At 42.0% G+C, this 25,687-nt stretch overlaps 2 protein-coding genes across 4 annotated transcripts in view; both read right to left on the bottom strand.

Annotated features, from left to right (window-relative positions):
- ALDH8A1 (aldehyde dehydrogenase 8 family member A1) overlaps positions 1 to 2,228 on the bottom strand; it is a 28,205-nt gene extending 25,977 nt beyond the window's left edge. The window contains exons 1-2 of the mRNA XM_083176655.1: positions 1,970 to 2,228; positions 679 to 826 (exon numbers count right to left, since the gene is read on the bottom strand). Of these exons, the coding sequence (XP_083032781.1) occupies positions 679 to 826; positions 1,970 to 2,107 (286 nt within the window). The 5' untranslated portion in view covers positions 2,108 to 2,228. The remainder of the gene's footprint in view (positions 1 to 678; positions 827 to 1,969) is intronic.
- A 3,716-nt stretch (positions 2,229 to 5,944) lies between these two features.
- The window catches only part of HBS1L (HBS1 like translational GTPase), a 121,158-nt gene continuing 101,415 nt past the window's right edge, over positions 5,945 to 25,687 (bottom strand). For all 3 annotated transcript variants that reach the window (XM_083176652.1, XM_083176654.1, XM_083176653.1), the window contains 6 exons: positions 23,336 to 23,440; positions 17,380 to 17,470; positions 12,824 to 12,932; positions 9,220 to 9,320; positions 8,472 to 8,616; positions 5,945 to 6,640 (listed from right to left, as the gene is read on the bottom strand). In XM_083176652.1, coding sequence (XP_083032778.1) covers positions 6,629 to 6,640; positions 8,472 to 8,616; positions 9,220 to 9,320; positions 12,824 to 12,932; positions 17,380 to 17,470; positions 23,336 to 23,440 — 563 coding nt within the window. In that variant the 3' untranslated portion in view covers positions 5,945 to 6,628. The remainder of the gene's footprint in view (positions 6,641 to 8,471; positions 8,617 to 9,219; positions 9,321 to 12,823; positions 12,933 to 17,379; positions 17,471 to 23,335; positions 23,441 to 25,687) is intronic.

The raw sequence follows: 25,687 nt of genomic DNA, 5'->3' as shown, positions 1-25,687 counted from the left end.
GTCGATTCAGCAGCATTTTTAATTCTGTCTCCACTATATCAAACTTTTTGAGCACTATGTTAAGTGTCTATATGTTGTACTTGTTTACTTGTAACCCCTAAACATTTCACCCCAAGTTAGGAGGGGCCTCTCTACCGCCGTATATGTGAAAAGGCTGTGGGGATTCCGCCCTCTTACTTTTTAAATGAAATAAAAAGTTTATGTTTTAATACAAGACTCAATGGGTTACCCTCTCAAGGGTGAGAGGGTAACCCTCTCTTTCTTCATGATTAACTCAGTACCCTAGTTGTCAGGACAGCACCCCCACCATAATATAAAAAAAAAGGTGGTGGAAATTGCCCTCAAACAAACAGTGACACTATATATTTGTGTGCAAATCTCCAACTTCTCTTTTGATATTAATTAAATCTATATGGATGAACATCAAATTGTTCACCATCGACAGAAAACCATTGTGTGGTACAAGTGTGGACATGTAACTGAGGTGGGCATAGCGAAGAGACATCTCACAAGAGGCTAAACCCTCAATGTTTAATAAGCATCTATGGTTGATGTCGATGTCTAACCCTACTTTGAAATGAGCCTGTACATAACGACATTGCTACAGATAAGGCATTATTGAATTTTTCAGACATACAATGTTATTCTAATGGGAATGAGGGAAGTCCCTCAGGTCACCTTGGTCTTTAGATTCTGCTTGTGCAAATTCCTCCATGTGGTTGTCAATGAGGTCAGCCAACTTGTTCATGACAGAAGATCTATCCTGGGGGCTCCAGGAGGACCAGATGGGAAACGCAGCTTTGGCAGCACTGACAGCATCATTGACCTTGAGAAAAACAGCATTGTCACTTTCTGCACATTGTTAGGCATAGATGGTTCTAGCCTTACTATTATGCTGACCACTGGGCCTAACAAGCTAATGTCTTACTGGAAACTAACATTTCAATGATCACAATGAACAATATTTTAGGTAAAGGTACTGTAAGTCTGGTCATTCTACTTGTTGGTTCCTTTTGGGGACTATATACAGTAAACAACAGCAACTTGAATAATTTGCTGTTATTTCTATATAACCGACGGGTATAGATCATTGGGTAGACGGCATGATGATCAACAAGCATTAGGTCAACACCATTAGGTCGACATGAATTAAGGTTGACATGCAGAAAGGTCGACCTGGTCATGAGGTTGACATGGTAAAGGTCAACAGTAAAAAGGTTGACATGGGGTTTTTGTAAATTTTTAGCCCGAATTTTGACACAGTTGACATGGACACTGAAGCGTAGCACCGCGTGCGGTTGCCATGCTTCGAGCACGGTGCCTCACAACGCTGGGCACACTATTTTATTCTCCCACCATGCCCTAATGGATGGTAGGGCATGAAATACCACCTGTCGGCACATGTCGGCTCAAAAAAAAGTGAAAAACCCAATGTCGACCTTTTGACTGTCAACCTAATGCTTGTGTCGACCTAACCCATGTCAATCTACAGTCATGTCAACCTTCCTTCATGTCGACCCATAGTGACCGTATACCAAATCTGACAATCAGCATAAGTCTTAAGGAAAAAGGATTTCTAATGATAGTACCTGTTCTACATAAATCAGGACAGGGGGAATATGAAAGTGTTTAAACTCATAATCCAAGCATTTTAGTTCATTGCCATCCAAAAGTATCTGAGAGCAATTGTGCAGCAAGTGGAAGGTCAGATTGGAGATCGGATTGGATTGCAGCGATCCAACATTATCAGAACTCGATGGGAATAGGCTGCATGTGCTACAGTACAGCTTACCATGTGTCTCTCAAGTTCTGACCCTGCATACGATAATGGATACATTCATGCAGTGCTGGACCAATATTATCACAGCACATCAGCATCCTCAGAAGCAATAAATCGGCTCCTTAGTGTTTCGACAATTATATATGCAAAAGGAAGACAACCCCTATGATCACAAGACAGCCTCCTCACCTCTTTATTGCTACTGTCTGGCACTCTGCAGTAGATTTCACCGGTAGAAGAATCATATGAATTGATGTAGGCTTTACTTGGAACAAATGCACCACCAATGTAATTTTGAAGTTCTAGAAGAGTTTTCTGTCCCTCCATGTTAGCAGCAAAGAGCTGTGTTCTACTTTCAATGCTTTAAAAACAAGCAGAGTAAACTGGAGTTTGGACTTTGCAGCACATTCAAGTTACCGTAACTCCACCCCATTCTGCAAATATTCAAACTCTGCAAATACAGTGGAGTTCTACCTTCAACTGAAATCATGCCGGCTGAAAACATAACGGTCTGTGTTATATGTAAACTTCAGAAATCAAGGTGTAATGGCTGTAAATTGTTCTAATACAACAAATGAAATAAATCTGGAAAATGTTTCTATGACTGCACAGTGTAAAAACATTTTTTACTTTTACAGTTATTAAAAACAACTTACACGGAAATAGATCACCGTCCAAAGCAGCCTTTTTTCAGAAGTTTAGGGATTGTACAAAGATATGTACAGTAGGTTCTGGCTCAAAACTACAGTATGGAGGTGATTCAGGTTGGCGTGCAAAGCACATTTGGGGGGTGATTAAGGTTCATTCACAAAGCACAATTGGTTAGAGTTAGATTTGGGTGAGGTGTGTTCAAACTGATATCTATATTGCAGTGTAAAAAACAACAACCTCAGAAACAAAATAACACCCAAATCTAACTCTCTGCATATGTTAAAACTGCCCCACATGCAGTGCACATGGTTTTGTCCATTAGCAAACCAAATGTGCTTTGCAAATTAACCTGAATCAGGCCCTATGTACAACTCCATTAGCAATGTTTGGATCCAGGTCTACAGAGAAAACAAATCATACCATTGGTGGCACTCATTATTACTGTAACAAGAATGTTATTCTTTGTGGACAGTTACTACTCAGCCCTTTTAGATGGTTCATTAAAATGTGCTGTATCAGCCGTTGTATTTTATAGGTGGGCAACTATAAAAGGGTGTTACAAGATTTTGTAACAAATGGGGTCCTTACATTTTCCCCTGCCACCTACCCCCATACCATTTTGGAGCCAAAGAGAGTGCTACCATTTTCGGTAACCTGCTGCAAACTCCATACCTCCAATTGATATTACACTATGCAGTAGCACCACATAGTTGTGCCCCTGATTCATATTACACCACATATTAGTGCTCCTTATTTATATTGCGACATACATTAGTGCTCCTTATTCATGTTACATCTCTCAGTAGTGCACTTTATACATATAATGCCCACAATAGTGCCACTTGTATAAATATCTGCCTCTGCCACTAGAAAATCCATGCAGTGTGTCCCTCCTGCCTCTCTGTGTCCCCCCACCCCCTTTTACCTTCAGTATGCACCGAGCTTGCTCCTCTTAGTGGCTCTTCTTAACTTTGGCGCTGGTAATGGCACAACATCACATACACCATGCTGGAAAAGGAAGCAATTGGGACCTGTCTCAGGTTTTTATGTTGAAATTACGGGATGCAGTTACAATCCCAGCGGTCGGGATCCCGGTGTTCAGAATCCCGACACCGGAATCCCGACCGCCGAAATGCCGACACATTCTCCCTCCGTGGGTGTCCACGACACCCCTGGAGGGAGAATAAATTAGTGTGCCGAGCGTAGCAAGGCACCGGGCCCGCTGTGTGGCGAGCGCAGCGAGCCCGCAAGGGGGGGGGATCCACGTCTCCCCCCTTGTCGGCATTTCAGCTGTCGGGATTCCGGCGTCGGGATTCTGAACGCCGGGATCCCGACCACCGGGATTCAATACTGAATCCGAAATTACTGTGCAAGGCTGGTGGAACGGAGTTTCACCCCCACCCAACACTTTAACCCGTGCCCATAGCAAACATATTGCAGAGGCCCTTGTAACAATGTTTCTTGAGAGTCACCCTCTTCGCAGTTAATAATTATAGGCCTCATAATAGTGCCCACACCCCATAGTAGTGCCTTCATTTATTTTAGGAGCCATCATAGTTCCCTAGTTTACATGAAGTCACATTGTAGGGATGCCAGTACACATTTTACATTTTATTATGTAAAATGATAATGCACAGCTCAGACGATGACAGTCACCTCCAGTTCAAATTACGCCACATTACATTTTCAGTGAGAGGATGTGGGTAATGTGACACAATGGATCAGACCCAGTTGAGTAGCAGACACATTCAGGAAATTGGTATGAAATTTTTATACCTGGGTTCAGGCCCCCAAAGCCTCGGGGCCTAGAAATGGGACCCCTTGCACCCACTATAGTTATGCCTATGGCGCAGAACCTTCTTTTGAACACTTTTGCAAATTGTTAAAACATAACTTTTAATGAGATTTAATCAAATTCCCTTTGAATATACTTAGGGAAATAACAGTGAAATAGAGAAGTTAAAATCAGACACACACAGAACATACACACACACACACATAGTGCTCAAATTGAATAAAGGGGTGTATTAAAACCACAGTGACGTATTACTGAAAGATATTATGTCAATTTCAGCACAACCTCTGCAAAGCTGCAGTTATAAAGTATATAATTTATTGATTCGTGTACCTTATGACATATACACTTTTATGTCATAAGATACACAAATCAATAAAATGACAATATTTTTCAGTAATACGTCACTGTGGTTTTAATACACCCCTTTATTCAATTCGAGCACTATGTATGTGTGTATGTTCTGTGTGTGTCTGATTTTAACTTCTCTATTTCACTGTTATTTCCCTAAGTATATTCAAAGGGAATTTGATTAAATCTCATTAAAAGTTATGTTTTAACAATTTGCAAAAGTGTGCGTCCCATAGAACAGTCCCTTTTTCTTTTTTTACATATGTTCAGTTTATGACTGTTGGGCACAGCACCCCCAAACATTATTGAAATCTGGGGTCCATTCATATATAATTGTTTTCCCTTATAATTTTAGAGAAAACTCAATCACATATTTAAGTGTGCAGGTTTGTGTCTGGCCACTTAAATGGGTCAACCAAATATTGTGGAAATACAAGACCCAGCAGGCTTGCTATTTTTTACCATTTATCAGCCCGATGCCCACCACCCAAAGGGCATCGGGGACAGCCCCAGGTTTCAGCCCGGGCAGGGGTCACTCTGGAGGGGCAACCCCTTTATTGGTGGGGTCCCCACACCTCCAGGGTCCCTGCCTGGGCTGATCAGTCACAGTGATCAATGCTTTGGCTGGGAGAACTTACATAAAAAGTTTCCCCTGGCTGTGGCATTACCCTGTTGGCTGTTTGGGCCCAGTGCTGGTTGCCAAAATACGGGGGACCCCTACTCATTTTGTCCCCTGTATTTTGGTAACCAGGACCGGCCCTTGAGCCCCTGGTGCTGGTTTTAGAAATCCTGGGGATTTTTTTTTACTTTTCCACATATTTTTTGACAGAACCATGCACAGATCGCACTGGTCTGTGTATGGTTCTGTTAAACTCGTCTGCCAGAACCTGGTCTATTTGTGCTGCGATTTGTGGTAAAATTTTCCCAAAATCACATCCTATTAAATTTGTGAGTTGTACATACTTTTTAATGGGAAAACATCTGGATGGGAATTGAAGTGTGTTTAAAAATCGGCAGGTCAGAATGTGAAATGTTCGCGTCAAAAAGTGCAATTTTTACCGCATCCTATTAAGTTGGCAATTTCGGAAAAACTTAAGAATTTGGCCGAGATATCTCATCCCATTACATGTCACTCCATGTGTTCAGAACACACTGCGTATTCAGTCTAGAGATATATGTGCAGATAGATCTGCGGATGGATATATAGGTGTTTTCCTACCTTAACTGTCCAGGTTTTAAGTATAACAAAGTTTAGGTGCAAGTTAACAAATATCCCAATCAAATTAGACAGTGTTTGGTAACCCCTGTACTAGAGTAACATTTTACAAACATTTGAGACCATATAAGAACAACAGACAAGGTGCATGTTATGCTCAAACTGATTTTTTATTTTCATTTTAATTAGAGTAATTGAAAAATCCGTTTGATCGTTTCATAAGATTGGCACATTCTCTGCAGCATCTCTAAACACACACAACAAGAAAACACCTCAGAGAAGGTTTCGGCCTTTCCAAAGCTCAGCCATGCTCAAAGACTTACAAATATAAAATGGGAGTCCTTCAGTTTTGTTCAGTCTCAAATTAGCAATTTATATTCACCACTAAATATATTAATTCACTTCTGAGTACTATAAATGAAAATAAAATAAAAATGCAGACATTTCTGAAAACAATTGTAAACATGTCTGCCGGTTTCAGATTAAAGCATCATGCCAAGTCCCAAATTAATATTAAATAAGTTTTTATATAAGCATTTTGTGTAAGAATCTGCTGCATTCATTATTGATTTAGGACGGTAGAGAGATGTGGTGAAGCACTTTATCACAGGTAGTATGATGCTCTGAACTCAGGACTACAAATCCTGGTTCTTTTTCTCCAAGATAGAGATGCCGAGAAGTGATCCTCTAGTGAGCGTCCATCAAGATTCTCTCTAGCATTCTCTACTGTATTTCATAACTGCACTTCATCTTCAGCCAGGCCATCAAGGAAGAGAACTTGTGTGTCCAAAGTGAATCTACTCGGTTGTAATAGCCCCTTGATATGCAATTAGTGTCATTCTTTTATCTAATGGAGAATAAAATAAATGAATAAGAGACAATATATGTTTGGCCATGGAACACAATGGTAAATCTAAGACATCATCATAAAAGAGTTTGTCTATGTTATTTATGTGAAGGAATATCCTTAACCCTTTGGGGGGTATTCAATGTCAGGGACACGGCTGTCGAGCAAGCTCGACAGCCGTGCCCCTGTCCCGTTCTCGCTTTGCTTGACTTGAGCTCGGCGGTCGGGATTCAATGTCCCGGCTGCCGAGTGCCAAGAAAGGGTCGTGGCCGCGAGTTGAGGGCAGAAAAAGATGAGCTCCGGCCGGGAGCTCGCCTATTTCCGGCTTTTCTCGGCAGAATGAGTCGGACAGCTTGTGATGTCGGACTCGTTCTGCCGAGAACCCCTGTTCAATGCTGTCGGGGAAGACAGCATTTAATAGGGCCCCGCAGCCATCTCCCCCGCCGGGAGAAGGCTGCGGGAGCACGACCAACATTGAATACCCCCCTTTGAGTGCTAAAATCTGTGAGAGATGCGCAAAATATCCAAATAAAAAAAAGTTGTATAAAAAATATATATATTTCCTATAAAAAGTAAACATTGCAGGTCATTATGATAAATAAAAAAGTGTCAATACCGACACTTTTTCCGGCGGGTTGCCGGAATCGAACATGAGGATATGGGGGGGGGGGAAATCAAAGCAGAAAAAATCTTAGATTCTATGTGCAAGAAACACTGTGTAAATTTTTGCTGTCTTAATGTACATTCTTACAATATGTAGAAACAATATGGTAGCCCAACAAGGTATATTACAGCTTAAACTAGAACCCCCTACTGCATTAAATGAGGAGAGCATATAATTTCAAAATAGTACAGATTGAGTGCTGCTCTTTCAGCGGGGGTATGGCAGTCAGATCGCCAACCACCAGCCCCCGGAAGGGGGTGCGCATGCGTCCCCTTACAACGGAGCTCCCCACTGCTTGATCCCACCTCCCTGCTACTCCCCCTTCCTGAAGCGGAGAGGGGCAGGGTTCGTGTCCCCCGCCGCCCAGAAACTTGGACGCACCTTCCAGTCAGATGGAGCGCCTTCTCGACATTCTGGCAAGCCCAGAATACAGAATCTGTACTCCTCACTTTCACATAACCGTAATCCTAAATTGTTTGTGTCCAGACAGGATTATTAGGGCATATTCAGTGCCTTCCACATCTTTGGTAAATGGATGCAGGGTGATTTTGCCTTTTGATCACCCAGCAATAAGTGTTCCTGTAGTGGTTAATGTCTGCTGACAACAGTGATCAGCAGCCATTAGATTTATGGGGCATCTAGTTCAAAAGAGGCAAAGTTAAATATTTTTGTTGTGGGACTTATATATGCAGATAATGATTCCACTTGTTCTTTGCAGTGAAGCGGTAAAAATTCAAAATTTTCCAATATTTCTAGGGCCACCGATGTCAGAAGTGTGAAAATAAATGTTATTTGTTTCACGCTGAAAAACAAACCACAAGACCACAGCTCGGTAATGCAAATGCTCACAATTTAAAAAGGTTTTCGGTCTTCCTTAAGTGGCACCTGGGCAGATGCACAAGTGCATCCTTTACAACAATAAATCCTTGGCATGCCTAATAGGGATGCCAATCCTGGGCCATTTTTCAATCCCAGGATTTGGGATTGAAAAACCACTCTATCCTATGATTGAGTTAGTCAATGAAAATACTGCCCACCTGAAGCTCCATTCCAGTTCTAAGCCGTAGTGCCAAAGCCAAACCTAAGCCGTAGTGCCTAAGCCAAGCCTGATCGTAGTTTGCTAGGAACACAATGACATTAAAGAGTGTGTAACAATGAGGGGACTACCTCTGTGACAACTCCAGCTGCTATCGATGACCCAATATAACGCAGCATGAACCTGCCGAGTTCTTTAAAATCTTTGTACAATTCTAAAGCAACAGGTCTCTGTGTTTGTAGTTCTATTATTGCATTCATCCCTTTTGTTAGGCATCTGGAAGAGAAAACAGAACATAACCAAGATGAAAGTTGTATAAGGAAACTGGAAATTGAAACAAAAAGCTATTATACAGTATTATGACCTTAGGGGGCTGGCCAAAAAACAGGAACATTTTTGGTCCATCTGTATTCAAATGTGGGGCCTATTTTTAAGTCCTTTTTCTCCGATACAGTTGTACTTTTTTTGTAGGTCAAAACTGCATAGGAGAAAAAGGACTACAAACCGGGCAAATGCGCCCGCAATTTCGACGATCACGAGTAATTCAACGATCTGCGTATTTTTCAAATGTGCCATATTTTTGGGAAAAATTTGGCCCCAATAGCATACCTAAAAGCAAAAACAGTCACAATGCGCAAAGAGCATTGGTGCTCCTATACTATGTTGCAGACATTCATGCATTACAGCAAGTATAACACATTACAATGTCCTACTTAGCTTGCAAGTAGGTGCTGAGAATGCCTAGGGGGAGTCCAGACAAGGAAATTATAAATATTAATAAACACACACACACACACACACACATACATATACTGAAGTGCACTTTTTATAAACACTGTATATAATAATAAAATAACCAATCATTTAAATAATTCTCACTTTGGCTTTTTCTTCATCACTTCTCCTGTGTTCTTGTGTAGTACACTGACCAACTTCCTGATGGTGGCCGGCTCACTCACAGTTTGGTAGTGTATAATTACCTACAATTGAATTATAGTATTAAACCACATTCAGAAGACAAGTTCTATTTTTAAGGGGGTCTATTTAATAATCATTGTAGATTGATAAATTGGATGGAGATAAATTACCAGCCAATCAGCTCCTGTCATTTTTCAAATTCAGCCTGTAACATGGAGGCAGTTGTGTTGTACTTTATCTCCGACCACTTTCTCTCTCTCTCTCTCACCAAGGCTTCATACGTAGACCCCATACTTACATATGTCACCAATACTTAGTCACTAGCTTATAGACAGTCCTAGTAAGCCCACTCAAAGCCAATGCTTCAAAAACTAGTCTACTACCTTGTGATTGCCTCTGTGTGTGTGCACATGTGAGAGAGAAAGAGATGTAGTTTACTTGCTTCCAACAAATGGCAGTGTCTGAGACACACAAACGGACACTAGACATATATAGAGGATAGTCCGCAACATTGCTGTAGTTTGTATTACTTAAAATGTCTACTTACAGTGACCATTCTAAATAAAATAAATATAGTACACTATATAGATATCACACCTTCTATACACTCAATGATAAGAAAATATTGAATTTATCTTTAGCACACATGGATTGATGCCTCATACATGGGATTTTAAAAATAGTTACCCTATGAAGTTTTTTCTATAGTTACACATAATGACACTTTAATAGAGAAGCAAATATCAATGGGGTCATGGTGGATTTAACGAACTCCAACATAGTGGCCATTGCGGAGAATACTGGCTGCAGCTATTATGAATCATCAACTGAGTAACTGAGCATGTATCAGGTGACTGTGCATGCACCAAGGTACTCTATCGATGCCAGCTGCAGTCAGCAGCAAACATATAGTGCTATGGAGTGTTTGAGGGAGCAGGGCCATAAACTGGTATCTTGCTTAGGGCCCATGTGGTTTAAATCTGCAGCTGTTTATGGCATCTCCATACTAATGGTACTATGCAGCTTATAGTACTGTATGAGTGGATAGATACAAATGACCGGTGGTGAGGATGTTAGCTGCCAGAATGCTGACACCAACATCCCAGAGAATAACTTCCCCCAGCCCTCTACTAACCTTCCTTCGAATGAGCCTAAACCTAAGCCCCACCCTTCTGAGTGTCTAACTATAAACTTCCCTCCTCACAGCCCAACATAACCTTCCCCCCATTAAAGTAGTCCCTAAAAGGCAGTACTCCTTCATTTTGTAAATTAAACAAAGTTGCTGTACACTGAATCATCAGAAAGCAAATGTGTCACTATCTTAGTCAAGCTTAGTAAATTCTGTAGTTCTACCATAGCATTTTGCAGTGCTCTCTTGTCTACACCTAATTGGTTCATCCCACACCAAGGTAACGACCCTCAACATTCCCCCAATGTACTTTAGAACTACCTTTGAGAAAAAAACATTACATTACACTTAAATTCTCCAGATTTAAACCCCATAGAGTTGGTTTGTGATAATCTGGCTAGAAGGGTGAAAGCAAAGAAACATACAGGACAAAACACATCTGTGGGAAGTTCCCAAACACCATTTAATTTCCATTCAGTGTCCGCACTGAGCGAAATAAAATTGTGGGTCACTTTGAGAAATTTGGGTCATTCTCCACTGTTTCTGGTTTCCTTCACATATTATGGGGGTGAGGGCAAGCAGCAGTTGGAACAGTGTTAAGGTCAGATGGCAACTTGGCCAGTGATGGGGGAAGGTAGCAGCTGTGGTACAGTTGGATAAAGACAAGCGACAGTTTGGGGAATTTAGAAGTTGGGGGTAGAACGGAGTATAGTGGATAGTAGCGCTATAGTGGCAGGCAGTGCTAGGACTAGGGAAGGCACGAGTACAGACAGCAGTAGGGACCAGTGTTAAGGTGCCCATACACTAGTAAGATTTATCTTCAGATCTGGCTGTTTGGAACAAAAACATGGTTATGGATGAGTGACAGTTTGTCAGTTTTCCAGCATTTCCAAGCCAATGGTCAACTGTCATTTGCTCTCATCCATAACCATGTTTTTGTTCCAACTAGACAGATCTGCAGATAAATATGCGTGTGTATGGCCACCTTTAGGGAGCAAGGAGGGGGTTTAGAGGCAGACAGTGCTTGGGGTAAAGGTAGATATTAGCTAGGGCAGGACTAGGGGACAAGGTTGAGGAGTTTGGGCCAGACTTCAGTGCATAACAGAGTGGTGTTCACAGAGTTGATTGTTTGTGTCGGGATTATGGTATTCTGACATCAGGATCCTAACTGCTTTTATACCGTACCAAAACCCAAGGACCAGGTACAGTACACTTAAGCCCTGCCTGTGCCCAGGATTAGGTTACACATTATGGAGGAGTACATATTAGAGTCCGGCCCAAGCAGCAGATTGCACTGACCACACGGACATGTCTGTACTGCAAGAGATTGACACACACCCTTCCCAGCCCCACCATAGGAGATCCGTTTAAAGGCAGGGGAAAGGAGGAGTAAGGAGAGCTGCAACCAGTGATTTGACACAGCATGTGTCTGTGTGGCTACGCCCAGTACGGAGCTGATCCCCGTGTCTCTAGTCTAGCATTAGCGATAATCCCATGGCCTCCATATCTGTCAGACTAGGGAGAGCATAGGATCCTGAGAGAGGAGAGCCGATCTGTGGGAGACAGCGCACCCCCTGGACATTTAAAACTGGGTCCCTCACTGCCCGTAACTTGTAAATACAAGTTATAGCACATATTTTGCAATTAATGTCTATTGATGGAAGACTGTTATAGGTGTTTTTATTATTTGGTGGATTTATTTCCAAAAGGTGGCTACTTTAATAAGTCAAAAATTTAGATAATTTTGTTAAACAAATAAATCATAGAATTATTTTGCTTATTCCCAATTGTTTATTTACTCTATTCTTTAATTTCAGAGTACAATGAGATATTCAATTCCATATATTTCATTAGAACTGAGAAATAAGATGAAATGTATTTCTTGAGTGTTCATTTTCTTGAAAAAAGCACTTAAAAAAACAGTGCTCTATAGGTTATTATTTATAATGTCCTATGAGAACACTTTTTTTCTAGCGGTCATGTGATCACCTGCCATTATGATCATGTATGGATGTGTCCTTATACACTATGGCTTTAGGTCATGTCAAACTACCACACTCTTGGCATGAGAGGTCCTGGCCGACTCTCCACACTGAGCAGCATTAATATGTCCTTCTCATTTGCACAAAACACAACTGGTGGCAACAAACTACATTGCCACCTTTCACTGATCAAGTTGATCAGCAACACATACATCTGTGTGCAAATGAGTCTGAATCTGCATATGATGTGCTGCGGGTGTAGCGGCCGCTGCCTTTTCTCCAATTAAGCACCTCTGTGCATGATATGCTACTTTGTATGTGTTTGGAACCAATTCCTACAAGGGTAAAGTAGCGACACAGCATTTACAGCACACTTGTTTTGTCATTATGTGTTAGTATGGTCTGCCATTCACCCCTTCATGCCAACATGACACACAAAGATATGCAAACTTACAGGGAAACCTTGTGTTATAGGAACGTCAAAGTTAAAGATGAGAACTCGGGCTCGGAACCGAGTGCAGGCTTTAATAGGGTCGCTGGGACTGCAGAACACATAGCCAACACTGCAGAGGAAACAGCAGAATGGAAAGCCTGTCAGAGCGTTTTATACCATCGTCATAGATTCTGTGACTATCAGAAAAGTACATTTGCAGCAGTCAGAGATAACTTTCAACACTGATGAAATTCATGTGTTACCCTCCTAAGCATGAGTTTAGGTCATTTATAAACAATAATAATCATCTCTGGGTGGGATTGCCTTACTATATAAACATGAGCAGTATGAATATTCCGCTATAAAGCAAGGGAAATACATACATACATATTTCTGCAGATATTTGCATATGAATATTTCACCTTCTCTGCAAATGATCTTTGTTTTCTTATGTTCCCACACTTGAGACCACAGCAAAAGCTTTATTCACAGCTGCATTTCAGCTATCACACTTTAGCTTAGTATGTGTAATATTCTCATGTTTTAAGAGACAAAAACACTTTCTAGACCAGTTAAATAAAGGCTACTTAAATATATAATCTGTATGGCCAATGTTTGTAGAGGATCGCAGAACAGCACCAAGAATGGAGCTGAGAAATTAGAGGAGGATAGTAGAACAGTGAGCGGCTGTCAGCATATCTAACAGTGTATGGCAAAGTAAGCAAACCTCTTTATTTGGTGGTAAAGCAGCTGTGAATGTACACTTATGGGAGAATCACCGGACTAGTGTTGTTGGATCCTCAGCCAATGTCTACTACAGAGGCTCAAATGAAGTAGGAAATACAGTGCACAATGTGACTAACAAGGTCCATGGCCAAGGCAGTATATGCAGGGAAGTCTTATTCTTATGGTAACACTTCTATACAAACCCAGTCTTTTAAAAACAATAATATAAGAACAATATATGACATAGTAGATGATATTTCGATTGTATGCAATAGAGGTATGTGTAATCAGGGCAGCCGAGAGGAATGGCACCTCCCACACTTAGGCCATGCCCCCAAAATGTTTAGAGGAGGGTGAAAGAAAACTCTAAAAACTGTAATCTCAGCAGCAGCTACAGCATGTGCTGTGCGGACACTAGGCTCAGCATGACCTCTCACACTGTCAGTGAGACACTCATGCTGAGTCTGCTGTCAGCACAGCATATGCTGTAGAAATGTGTGCTGCTATTGCTACCTGGGAGGGATGGAGGGGTCAGACCAGGGCCCCTGCAGGGCCCCTCCAGCAAGCGTGGGCCCGGGCAATTAGTACCCCCCCCCCCTCCCCCCCCTCTTGGCTGCCCTGTTTGCAATACAGCAGCACTGGAACATCAAGATCTAGTACTTTATGATGCTTGTATTTCTCATACTCAGTCCTCAAGGACCCCTAATGCTAAGTACACACCTACAGATTTATCTGTTCAATCTATCTGCTGAGTAGTGTACAGTATGGGATCAAGAGAATATCAACCATTTGCTTCCAACCAGACAATGGTTTTTCAGACAGATTGGTTAAATTAGTTTAACAAATGTATCCAAACAATCATTTTTGTCTATTTTCTAGTGCTTAGGAGCCATTGGTTGATTTTTATTAGCTCCTATACATTACCAGATGTTTGTTGCCACACAGATTGGACAGAAATATCTTTGTGTGTACCAAGCTTTACAGTGCATGTTTTCCAAGTTTCCTTACAAGCACAACTAAAATCATTTAACATGTGCCAGCCAGTAATGAATACACCTGTGCACCAAGGAGACCTGTAAAACATGCACTGTAAAGCTTGGTACACACAAAGATATTTCTGTCCAATCTGTGTGGCAACAAACATCTGGTAATGTACAGGAGCTAATAAAAATCAACATAGTACATATTGCAACGTGTATATAGCTTGCGATGCCATTCCTTAAATACATAGATAGCCATCTACGATTTTAAACCATTGATAGGTTAGTACCAATGGTAACTACCAGTGGCAGAACTCTGGGAGGCAAAGGAGTCATCTGCCGCCGTGCTCCTGCACTCATGGGGGCACCTCTCCTCCCCTGAAAGTTTAAATCCATTAATTGAAAGCCATCAAAATAACTTCTCTGGCTGAGTTCTGAAATACAGCTATGTGGCCGTGTGTGTGGATGTGGATGGGTTGGGGGGCACCAATATACATCTTGCCTCCGGGCAACTGGGATGAACTTACGCCACTGGTAACTACTTATACCATCAATGTGTCGGACATGGAACTTAACCCTTTGAGTGCCAACATCTGAGAGATGTGCAAAAATATCCGTTAAAAATGCAAACATCTCTGTGAGGGATGTGCAAAATATGGGCTAAAAAAATGCTAGTGTCGCTCACATTTGTCATATGAATTCAAATAAAAAATGTAGTGTAAAAAAAATTATATTTCCTATAAAAAGGTAAACATTACATGTTATTATGATGCGTAAAAATGTTTGCTTGCCAAATTTCACACCAATTTTGACAAATTCACTTGGCACTCAAAGGGTTAACAAACCCCTGCAATGCTCCTTTCTTAAAATGCCTGTGCACTGGTTGCATAAAGCAAAACAGCAAGGACAGGATTCCCACAGTCAGTAACCCGACATCGGAATTCAGACTGTTAAATGCCCAACAGTCAGGTTCCCGACAGACTGGGGCTAGTCTCCCTCATGTGGGTCCACAACCCCCATAGAGGGAGAATAGAACCTGTGGCGAGTGCAGCAAGCCACTGAGCTGTGTCAAGCACAGCATGCCCGCAAGGGGTTCTGATGCGCTCGCCCACCTGTTGGGAGTACCGGCAGTTGGGATATCGATGTCGATATAGTGATTGTCTGAATCCAGATTGTCAGGCCCCTATTCCACACTCGTACATAGTGCTCCATTGGGAAAAACTCCCCTACAGTATCAGCACTGTTAGATTAGATAGGGGGTCTTATTTTTAGAGCTAAAATTCCACTAAAATAAAAGTTTGTGTGTGTTTTATTTCATTCTAATTCTTTGTGATTGACAATTTAAAGAGAAACATGTTTGTTATTTTTTCCTTTCTTGAAGCTACTATTTACATGGAAGAAAGCCTCTGACACAGGTGCCAGTGGCCTTGGGATTAAGCAATTGCCTTGAGTTGGCAGCCTTGAGTCCCATACAGAGAAAAGTTGGAACGGGAAAACAGTTCTAGGAGAACATCAGCTTATGTTCGGTACATTTGTGATTTATAAATAACATGAGGGATTGTAGCATGATTCAGAGCTTAGTGCATACCCAGGGCCCTCTGCTATATGCATTTGTGGTTAATACTTGCCACTTTTTGGAATGACAGTTAAAAATCTTAAATGTATTCGGTTTAACTGTACATCTGCAGCTACCAATGACAAAATGCTGAAGAGAGAGCACGTGTCTACAGCCTGCACGTGTCAGTTAGCTAAAATAAACAAATTGCTTGTCAGTTGTTTAATACTTTATATAGATTACTACACGGTGCATTCGAGAATATTCTATATACCACATCAGTCTCTGTCCCTGAAGAGATTGAGATCCATATACCCCACTAAATATATATGCACAAATTGTGGTTACAAATTGGTGGAAAAGATAATTAAGCTGTCTGTAGCTCGTAGTATATGTAGCTCGTAGTATATGAAAAGTCAGAGCACCAGCACAGGAAGAACATACTAACACCACACAGAATTCCAGCAATGTAACCCACTAAGCAACTGTGCTGACCACACCCTCCTCTACAACTCTAAAGGTGCATGCACGCTATACTACAGATCAATAACAATAAGCACAATAACAATATCGTTAATTGTATATTGTGCATATCATCTAGTGTGCATGCAGTATATAGTTACCAATGCGCGCTCCCGCGCAATATCTTCCATTGTCTGAACATATTGCTAATAATATCATTCAGTATGTATGCACTAGATTGCTCAGCCGGAAGCTCCACAAATGTCATTAGCAATATCATCAGTATCGTATAGTGTGTACCAAGCTTAAGTCAGGAGTATATCCTTTGCTTTGTGAGATAATGCTATTCTATACTTAGAAACCAGTAAATGAATACTGTGCATTAAGGCTTTTAATGTTTAACCAACACTTACTTTATGTATTTTTTACTCCCATAATAAATCATGCTCTGTCACTTTCACACAATGATGTCTGGTAAATAAATGCAACATATTTCTTGGCCGCAAACCTTTTCCAAAATCCTAGTGCAATTCACTCATAACAGCTATGCAAAAGCATAACCCACTAAGATGAATGAAAAGGTGTGTGAGTCCCACAGCTAGGTGCACCAATCTGTACAAAGTGCTGACAGCTGATGCTTTATGGCTGGTAGCACGCACTATGAGCTGCTACAATCTGCACAATCCGTGTGTGTTCCTGTTTACTGAAGGACGGTTTCAGACCCAGTTTCATTAATAATTGACAGATTTCACGCAACAGTCAAATCTGAAAAAACCACTTGCTTGCCAGAGACAACACCCTTTTCATAAAAGGTCTGAAACTGCTGCCGAGTCAGCCGCCAATTGTGCACTTACTTGATTTTGATGATATCCATGCCGGTCAGAGTGAGACTAGCATGATCACCTGCAGCAGCCCAATCAACTGCTTCATCGTGTAATGTGATTCCTGGAAATGAGTAAGATCAGAACGTTAGTGCTGAATGCTTGTAGCATCTTTTCTGGGCCAAATGTGCTACTGGTGCCATGAGTCATCGTATTTCAGTTATGACATTAAGTGTTTATTTTCAAAACCCCCCCCAAAAAAACACATACCATGGCAATATATGACATAAAAATACATATAACTATTAACTATGTAGTTATCAAGATTAACATAATATGCCATGAGAACCTAAAGGGAAATAAAAAATAGAAAAGCCACTGTCGTATTGTTTTAAGGACTACTATTGTATTCATTTGGAAGTGCAGAAGGTGTAGACGCTACTGATTACCTTGTGTAGATGCAGACTTCACATTGTTTAAGAGCAGGCCGGTTTCTAATTTGTTCATATATGACATTTGGTCTTGTGCACAATAGTCTGGACTTTGAAATTATCACCATGCAAATTATAACTCTGAAAACCCAGAATTCCACAGTTGTAACCATACTAATAGAAAAACTGTGGCAGGGTATGCTGGGATGTGTAGTTCCACATCTGCTGGATGGCTGCACGTTGAGCACCCCTGCAAAATGATGTACATTGTGGTCTTGCTCTGTATGATTTACACACAGCTATATGCTGAATTCCTGAACTCCAGCTGCTCTGAAATAACCCATGCTGACATTATAAAGGATGGCTTTTTTTTTTCTTAAAGAGAAAACAACATTGTGTATCTTTGTCGCCTCACACAATGTAAATAGCATTTATTTAGTAATTCACACAAACAATTTGTAGTAGCCACGCTTTCCAGGTGGAAAAATAGGCTTTGTACTGAGCAAAGGCATGTGAAATATGACATTACAGAAATTATATATTACATTAGCTACTTGAAGTGCAAATCACTGCAAACAAGAGTATCCCCTATAAACTTAAATGTTGTGTTTATGGCGACCCCGTCGCCTGGATATGCAGTAAACATTTCACTAGTTCATAAAAGACAGCATGTTCTGAGTGGGGTACTGGTCATGTCAAAGAATGATAATGTTCAGTGTGTATGCCCTATATCAGGGGTGGCCGGATTTTTGTAGCCTGGGATCTACTTTTTGTACTCTTACTTACCATTGATCTACCGGCGCCAATATGTTGAGAAATCTTGCAAATTTAGGTATGAGATGACCAATGGAATTATACAGCACACATTTGGGCACCCCTGGACTGATAGCGGACAAATGGGGGGTACCAATGGAATTATAAAGCACACATTTGGGCACCCCTGGACTGATAGGGGACACATGGGGGTACCAATGGAATTATGCAGCACACATGCAGGCACCCCTGGTTGATAGGGGACAAAATGGGGGCCACCTCCCCCCAAATAACAGCAGAATAACCATTAAAAAATATGGGGGCCATAAAACAATGACCAAGAGTCCCTGTTCTCCCGTTCTCCAACACCCCACCCTACCCTATCCCATGCCACCATAAATGAATAAGGCACCTTAGAGAAAATCCTTGGCTTGTTTGGGGTCATTATCATGTAACATACAATTTGCTGGGTTTGCATTTCAGTTATTTATTCACATTGTCTAACACCCTGATGTTTATGACAAACATCAGGGTGTTAGACAATGTGAATAAATAACTGAAAACGTTATCCCATGTAATTCTAGATCAAGCCGCCCCCTGCATGCGGTGACACCCGGTGTCATTCTCCTATCCCCCCTCCTCCACAGCACAGGAGCTTAATTAATTATTACAGAGCACAGGAGCTCTTACTATCACATGCAGCAGTGTCCTTATGCTGAAGACTCTGAAGCCACTCCCGCCTTCCTCAGTGTTCTCAGTCCTGCACTGAGCCGGTGTGCCACCTGTGCACCCACGCAGTGCACTACTGGGAACGCTTAAGCCCTGAGAGGCTTCAGTCAGCAGAATATTCTAACGGGGACTGTAAACTATAAAACCCACCGGCGGAAGGCCTGCGATCTAAACGGTAGATCGCGATCGACCTTCTCAACCACCTCTGCCCTATATCATTCATCCATGAGCTCCGCCGATATCGTTAACCATATCGGTGGTATAGTGTATCGTATACGGTGTACCCAGCTTAAGAGATGCTTATGGGCAGCTCTGTAAAAGGTTATGGGTAGTAACTCAGAGGAGAGAGATAGCCATGAGAAGCAGGCCCAGTCATGTAACTATCTTTGCAGGACTGAGGATGCAGAAAAGAAGGGAATTACACAGATTTGTGGGCAGGTTACCTTTTCTCACTTTGAAACCCATATTCGTCTTCCCGTCCCTGGCCATTGATTAAGAGTGAGCATTAAAGCAAAGTCTCCTATTAGCCTGCTAAAGTCCTGATTGTCTTACAAATGAAGGAATTTACCTGTAGATTCTTTACCTACCATGGAGGAGATTATTTTTAATAGCTTCTAATTGATTGTCTCAGAAATAACAGGTATCCTTTATGGATGGTATGCCTGGTTGCCTGCTATATTCAGAACATTCAATAGAGGGTGCTACACTCACACAATTCATCACTTAAAGACTGAATTCTACAAATCAATATACGGTGTACACAGAACACAACAGTAACTATTCCAACTAACTTTTATTGGTTATAAATCGTCACCAGACAATCAAAATATTCTGTGCTGATTGCAATTTTTTAAGTTAATGGGAATCCAGAATCAGTGGTAAATTACGGTCAGCATATTGTTGGGGAATCCTCAGGAGACACCAGTCATCGCCAACCTGCGATGAAATGTGTATGTTTAAGAGCTTAGCCACAGAAGTGCCACACATCAGACTCCCCTTATATTTTGAGGATCTCTCACAGCAACGTTGGCACTCAAAGTGTTAGTATTCACGCCAGGACACGTGACAAAAGTAAAAAAAAGTGTTTAGTCTTATAGGGCGTACACACGGTTCGATTTTGTCTATTTTTTTATTTGATTTTCCGATTATAAGCAAAATAGAATAAAAAAATGAATTGGAATTGAAATTGAACGCATTCAATTTCAATTCGATCCTGCAGCATCGAAATTAGGGATGCCAATCCCGGGGCATTTTTTTAATCCTGAGAATCGGGATTGAAAAATGCTCAATCCCGCACATGTCATAAATGTTAAAACCACCCCCAATTCCAGACAATCCTCCCATCCCCTGTAAGTGACAGTGCACTGCAGTCACTTACGTGGGTTGTAAACTTGTGACAGCCTGGCAGGAGCAGGACGGGCTGTACAGCGGGCGTGTGCAGCCGGGCATCTGTGTTCGGAACAGTGATCTGCGCTCACAGGCATAGAGGCGGAAAGGCTGCGCAGCATCAGGGGTTACGCTGCACAGCCTGGGTGCCGCCATGTCTGTCAGTACAGATCACTGTCCATAACAGCGGCGTCGCAGGGGGGGGGGGGTGAGAAGTGTCAGCCGGGCAGCAAACTAGTGCTCAGCGCTGCCCGGCTTTAAAAAATAAAAAGAGTGCATTTTACACGGGGTACTAATCCCAGAATTGGAAGCTTCAATCCCGGGATTCAAATCCCGCCGATTTTAGGCCAAAATCCCGGGATCCCGCCGATCCCGATCCCGGGAATGGCCTCCCTAATCGAAATTGATTAGAAAAATAGACTGTGCAGGCAAGACTATACAGTACAGATCTGTAGTATATAGTCTAAATCCAATGTGTACACAGCGCCGTGCGATTCGATCCCAATTCAAACTCATTTTCATTACAATTTACTCCTCAGTGAACATGCAGCGATACTTAGGGTATCAATTAGCAGTGGTAATTTCACTGGCATTTATTGGGAATTATGCTTCACGTGCTGCTGCAGGCACATTAAAACTCAATCCCTGATAACCAGCCCTTAAAGCCATGATAACACATGGGTCTGGTCTCAGATCCCATGTGTTATTGGCTGAAAATGGGACATTTTTTTCTCATGAAAAATAAAAGGGTCCTATTACTATAGGGCACAAATCATATAAGGGGATGCAGTTTAAATCCCGGCAGTCGGGATCCCGGCGTTCAGAATCCCGACGCTGGAATCCTGACCGGCGAAATCCACGACACCCCTGGAGGGAGAATAAATTAGCGTGCCGAGCGTAGCGAGGCACCGGGCCCGCTGCATGGCGAGCGTAGCGAGCCCGCAAGGGGGGGCGATCCACGTCCCCCCTTTGTCGGGATTTTGGCGGTCGGGATTTTGAACGCCGGGATCCCGACCGCCAGGATTTCATACTGAATCCCATATAAGTCGTAATTTTTTTAAAATCAAAAGATAAAGACAAATGATCACGGCTAATAGGATACCCCCCTTAGACCAGTAGAGTAACTTTTTGACCTAGAAATAATTTTAGAGACTGCATTGTTTCTGTCACAATGGCAGCAGATTCCCACACAATGGCTCTCAGGAACTTTTTTTTAAGTATGTATGTCAACGATTAATGATGGTTAATGAAGACAACTATACTGGGGCGGGATGCTTGAATACTAAAAAGGCAGACAAAATGCCAAAAATGGGGCTTGGATGTGGTGTTCAAGACCATGGACACCTCCCCGCTGACAGGGATCCACTTGGATCCCTCCCAGCACCCCCACGGTGCAGACAGGAAGTTGAGGTCCTGACACCACAAGAGCTATTCTTTGGGATTTTATTTATGCATATGCAAGCAGTGAGTGGTGGGATGCATTGCATTGAAAATGCCACAATTGATGCATCCCGCCCAGAGTATTATTAGGTCAGTGGGCAGAGTGAAACTATTGCTCTCTATTACAGCTGTTCTCAACCAGGGGTACTTTTAAAAATTTCTGTAATGGTGGGCAGGTTGTGGTGTGGCAGGGCATTCAGGTAATAATGGAACATAGGGAAAGCAGTGTCCTAGGGATCTCTACCCCAAAATCCTATCACTGTATAAAAAAATCATACATGGACTATAATTTTATTGTTGATTTAAAGGTTTTCCTAAATTATCACTTTAATAACAGATATGTACCAAGAAACTCTGTTCTTAGGACTTTTTAAATCGGTCTTACAGCATTGTTATTGTTTGTATATATGGTGGTACCAAAGCACTTTACCAGCAATTCTATTCATTAATGTAATGCTTTGCAAATATTGTAGTGCTGCCAATGGGTTCCAAGATGGAAAATGGCTGAGAAGCACTGCCCCTAAGGGGATAGTCATCATTTGGTCAGAGTATACATAAACCATCTGTATATTATCCAGGACACAACATATAGCAAACAGATCTCCTGAATCCCTCCTCTTTCCTTGATATCGAAGTCAACAACGCTCAAACTAATTCGTAAATTTGTCAAGCAAAAAAGTCTAAATAACCTTCCAAAATATACATTCATCACATCATAAACTAATATTTGTGCGTGTGTGATGAATAAAGCTTGCATTATGTTTTCCATATTAGCACTACCAGAAACAAACTTTAAAAATGATTTTTGGAAGAACAGTGGTTTTATTTTTAGGGCATCGAATCCAAAACATGACCCTCATACTTGTTTCAATGTTCTGCTTTCACACGGTGATGCAAAGGGATATTAGCCGAGCAACAGTGTATAAACAATGATGAGTAATAGAATAATGTGGGAATCATCCGGTGACGTGAGAAAGAGGCCAGAGTGCGTGTGAGAGCCATCTAAACTCTCAGCAACAAGTGAAAATCTCTCAGACAACGCGGCTTCACATCTACACACAGTCACCTGTGAGGAAACTCGTTTCAAGATTTTGGATTCAACAGTCAGTATCAGTTTGACAGTACACCGTGGTTTCAGGTACAGAAAGGACTTTCAGAAGTTATTGTTGGTCCAAAACAGACAGATGCAGCAATAAAAATAAGAAAGAACTTCCTTCGACAGCAGATACCAGCGATGTCTATGCGCTTACCTTTTATTGTGCAGGTTTCATTAGGGGGCATGGCAAGTAAACGGTCTCCAGTTTGCACATAGCCAGCTTCTATTTTGCCAGTCACACAAAATCCTGAGCCTTGATCTGTGCACATACAGTTAGAGGCAGGTTAAACAAACGCCATATTACAGTTACCATCCACTGAAAGACATGCATTGCATAAACATAACAAATTTCCATTTCTCTATAGTAAAACGTTAATGAAACTACAATGACACACACACAAACAAATATCTACAACCCTAGCTGAATAGTGGCTCAGCTTCTGCAAACTAAAAAAAGGGAAGAACGTAGCTCATCTTTGGCAAACAAAGATCCCCTTCAGGTTGAAATAGCTCTCCCAAATTCTTCTGATTTATACAACTGTGAATCAATTTACCAGCCACTCCTATAATCTTTCCAGCAACTAGAAAGTAATAAAATAAAAATAGCTTTGCAGGCTTCAAATCTCAGATCCTGTTGACTATTTATGGCCATGATTCAGACCCATTTGTACTTTTGCTAAATTGCACAAAAGTACAACTGACTGGTGGCAGTAGGTTGCAGGTGGGCTGCCTAGTACAGGGCAAGGCCCCCACACTCACCGGGTCCCTCCCAGCGACATGCCAAACATTTGCAGGGCAGGATTGTTGCCAGGTAGACCTAGGTCTCTTTGCCGTGTGAAAGCCCCATTTGGAAAAATCGGGGTCCAGCAACCCAGCATTCCAACCTGGGTTAAAAGAAGGGTTTTAGCTGGGTCAGACCCAAGTTGATGGGCAGTGTAAATTTACACTATAGGGAGAAGGCAGTGTCAGCTCCAAGCGTGGTCTCCTCCCTTATTGCTGGGTCGCTGAGGGGAGCTTCACCTCGCAAATGCCTGGTCCCTCCCGGGGGGATATGGTCGGTCGACCTAAAGATGGTCGACACTACTAGGTCAAAATGGTCTAGGTCGACAGTCAAAAGGTCGACATAGGGTTTTTCAGTGTTTTATTTTTAGCCGACAAGCAGTATTTCATGCCCTACCATCCATTGGGGCGTGGTGGGAGAATAAAACCATGCCCGAAGCATGGCGAGCGCAGCGAGCCATTCGAGAGGTCGCGGTGCACTTAATCCTGTGTCCATGTCGACTGTGTCGACATTTGGGTAAAAAAAATGAAAAACCCCATGTCTACCTAATGACCTGTCGACCTAGACCCATTTCGACCTTGCAGTATTTCGACCTAACGACTGTCAACCATATGATCCATACCCCTCCCGGGACGGGCCAATGTTCAAATCATGTCCTTAAGAGAATAACACAAATAGCCTCCTCAACCATGAATGTAACACATGCTGTCTTTATTAAGTGCTCATACCACAATCAATACTCACCTAGAAGACTTTCCAACTATAGTACATATTTCCATATGTAACATAACAATTATATTCTGCACAACTTCTAAATGTAAGCTCTAAAGTAAAGCCATTTACCCCTAAATCATTTATCGGTCTCCCCAGTCTTTTAAATGTTCTACCCATTTTAAGGCACTAAGTAGTTATGCAGTATATAAAAAAACTATGTACGTCTATAGTGTAGATCACTGTAATTTACTTCAGGAAGTGGGCATGCTGACGCTAGTAGCCAGTCCCTTGGATGCAGCTTTACTGGTTCCAGCAGAGTAAATCCATCGTACATCCTGAGTAACTTAAAAGTTACTCAGATGTTTGATGGTCATGCAACTGACCCAATGGCTGTTCTTTGGTATTCAGGGAAGCTGGCAATAGAAGGTCTTGATATATAAGACATCCCCTGTGGCTTTAGCACAGTCACTGCATACAAAGACGCAGCAGCTGTACTATAGTGCCCACCTCTGGTGCTTTAAAATCCTGGTATTCTGACAGCCATCTAATAACTGGCGCCAAATATTAGAAAGGATCAGGATGCTGACAACAGAATACCTATCGGTAAGTAACCAGGGCGGGCTAGTATGCAGCTGGGGAAGAGAGGCTTGGGCAATAGGGAGATGACAAAGTTAGGCTATGGGGAGGGAAAGTCAGGGTTAGGCTGCACATAGAAGAGGGTTACGGTGAGGTTGTGGGTAAGGGGGTTAGGTTTAGGGTCAGGCTGTGGCAGTGGGGGAGGGGAGGATTAGGGCCAGGCTGCTTGAAGAGTCTAAGAAAGAATCGCAAAAAATATGCATTCCTTTACATAAAGTGTCATCTACAGAGCCGGATTTGGGGGGGGGGGGGGTTAAGTCACCCCGTGCACCTAATGGGTGCTTACAATGTTAAAAGCAGTCCCAATATGATTTTTTATACAATGTTAAATGCACCCCCACTATCAACGCGAACACAAAGCATGGCGAGCGCAGC

Source organism: Crinia signifera, chromosome 3, assembly GCF_055691185.1.
Source record: "Crinia signifera chromosome 3, ASM5569118v1, whole genome shotgun sequence".
Classification (NCBI taxonomy): Eukaryota; Metazoa; Chordata; class Amphibia; order Anura; family Myobatrachidae; genus Crinia; species Crinia signifera.
The sequence above is the reverse complement of the archived record's forward strand: the minus strand, read 5'-3'. Positions and strand labels throughout refer to the sequence as shown.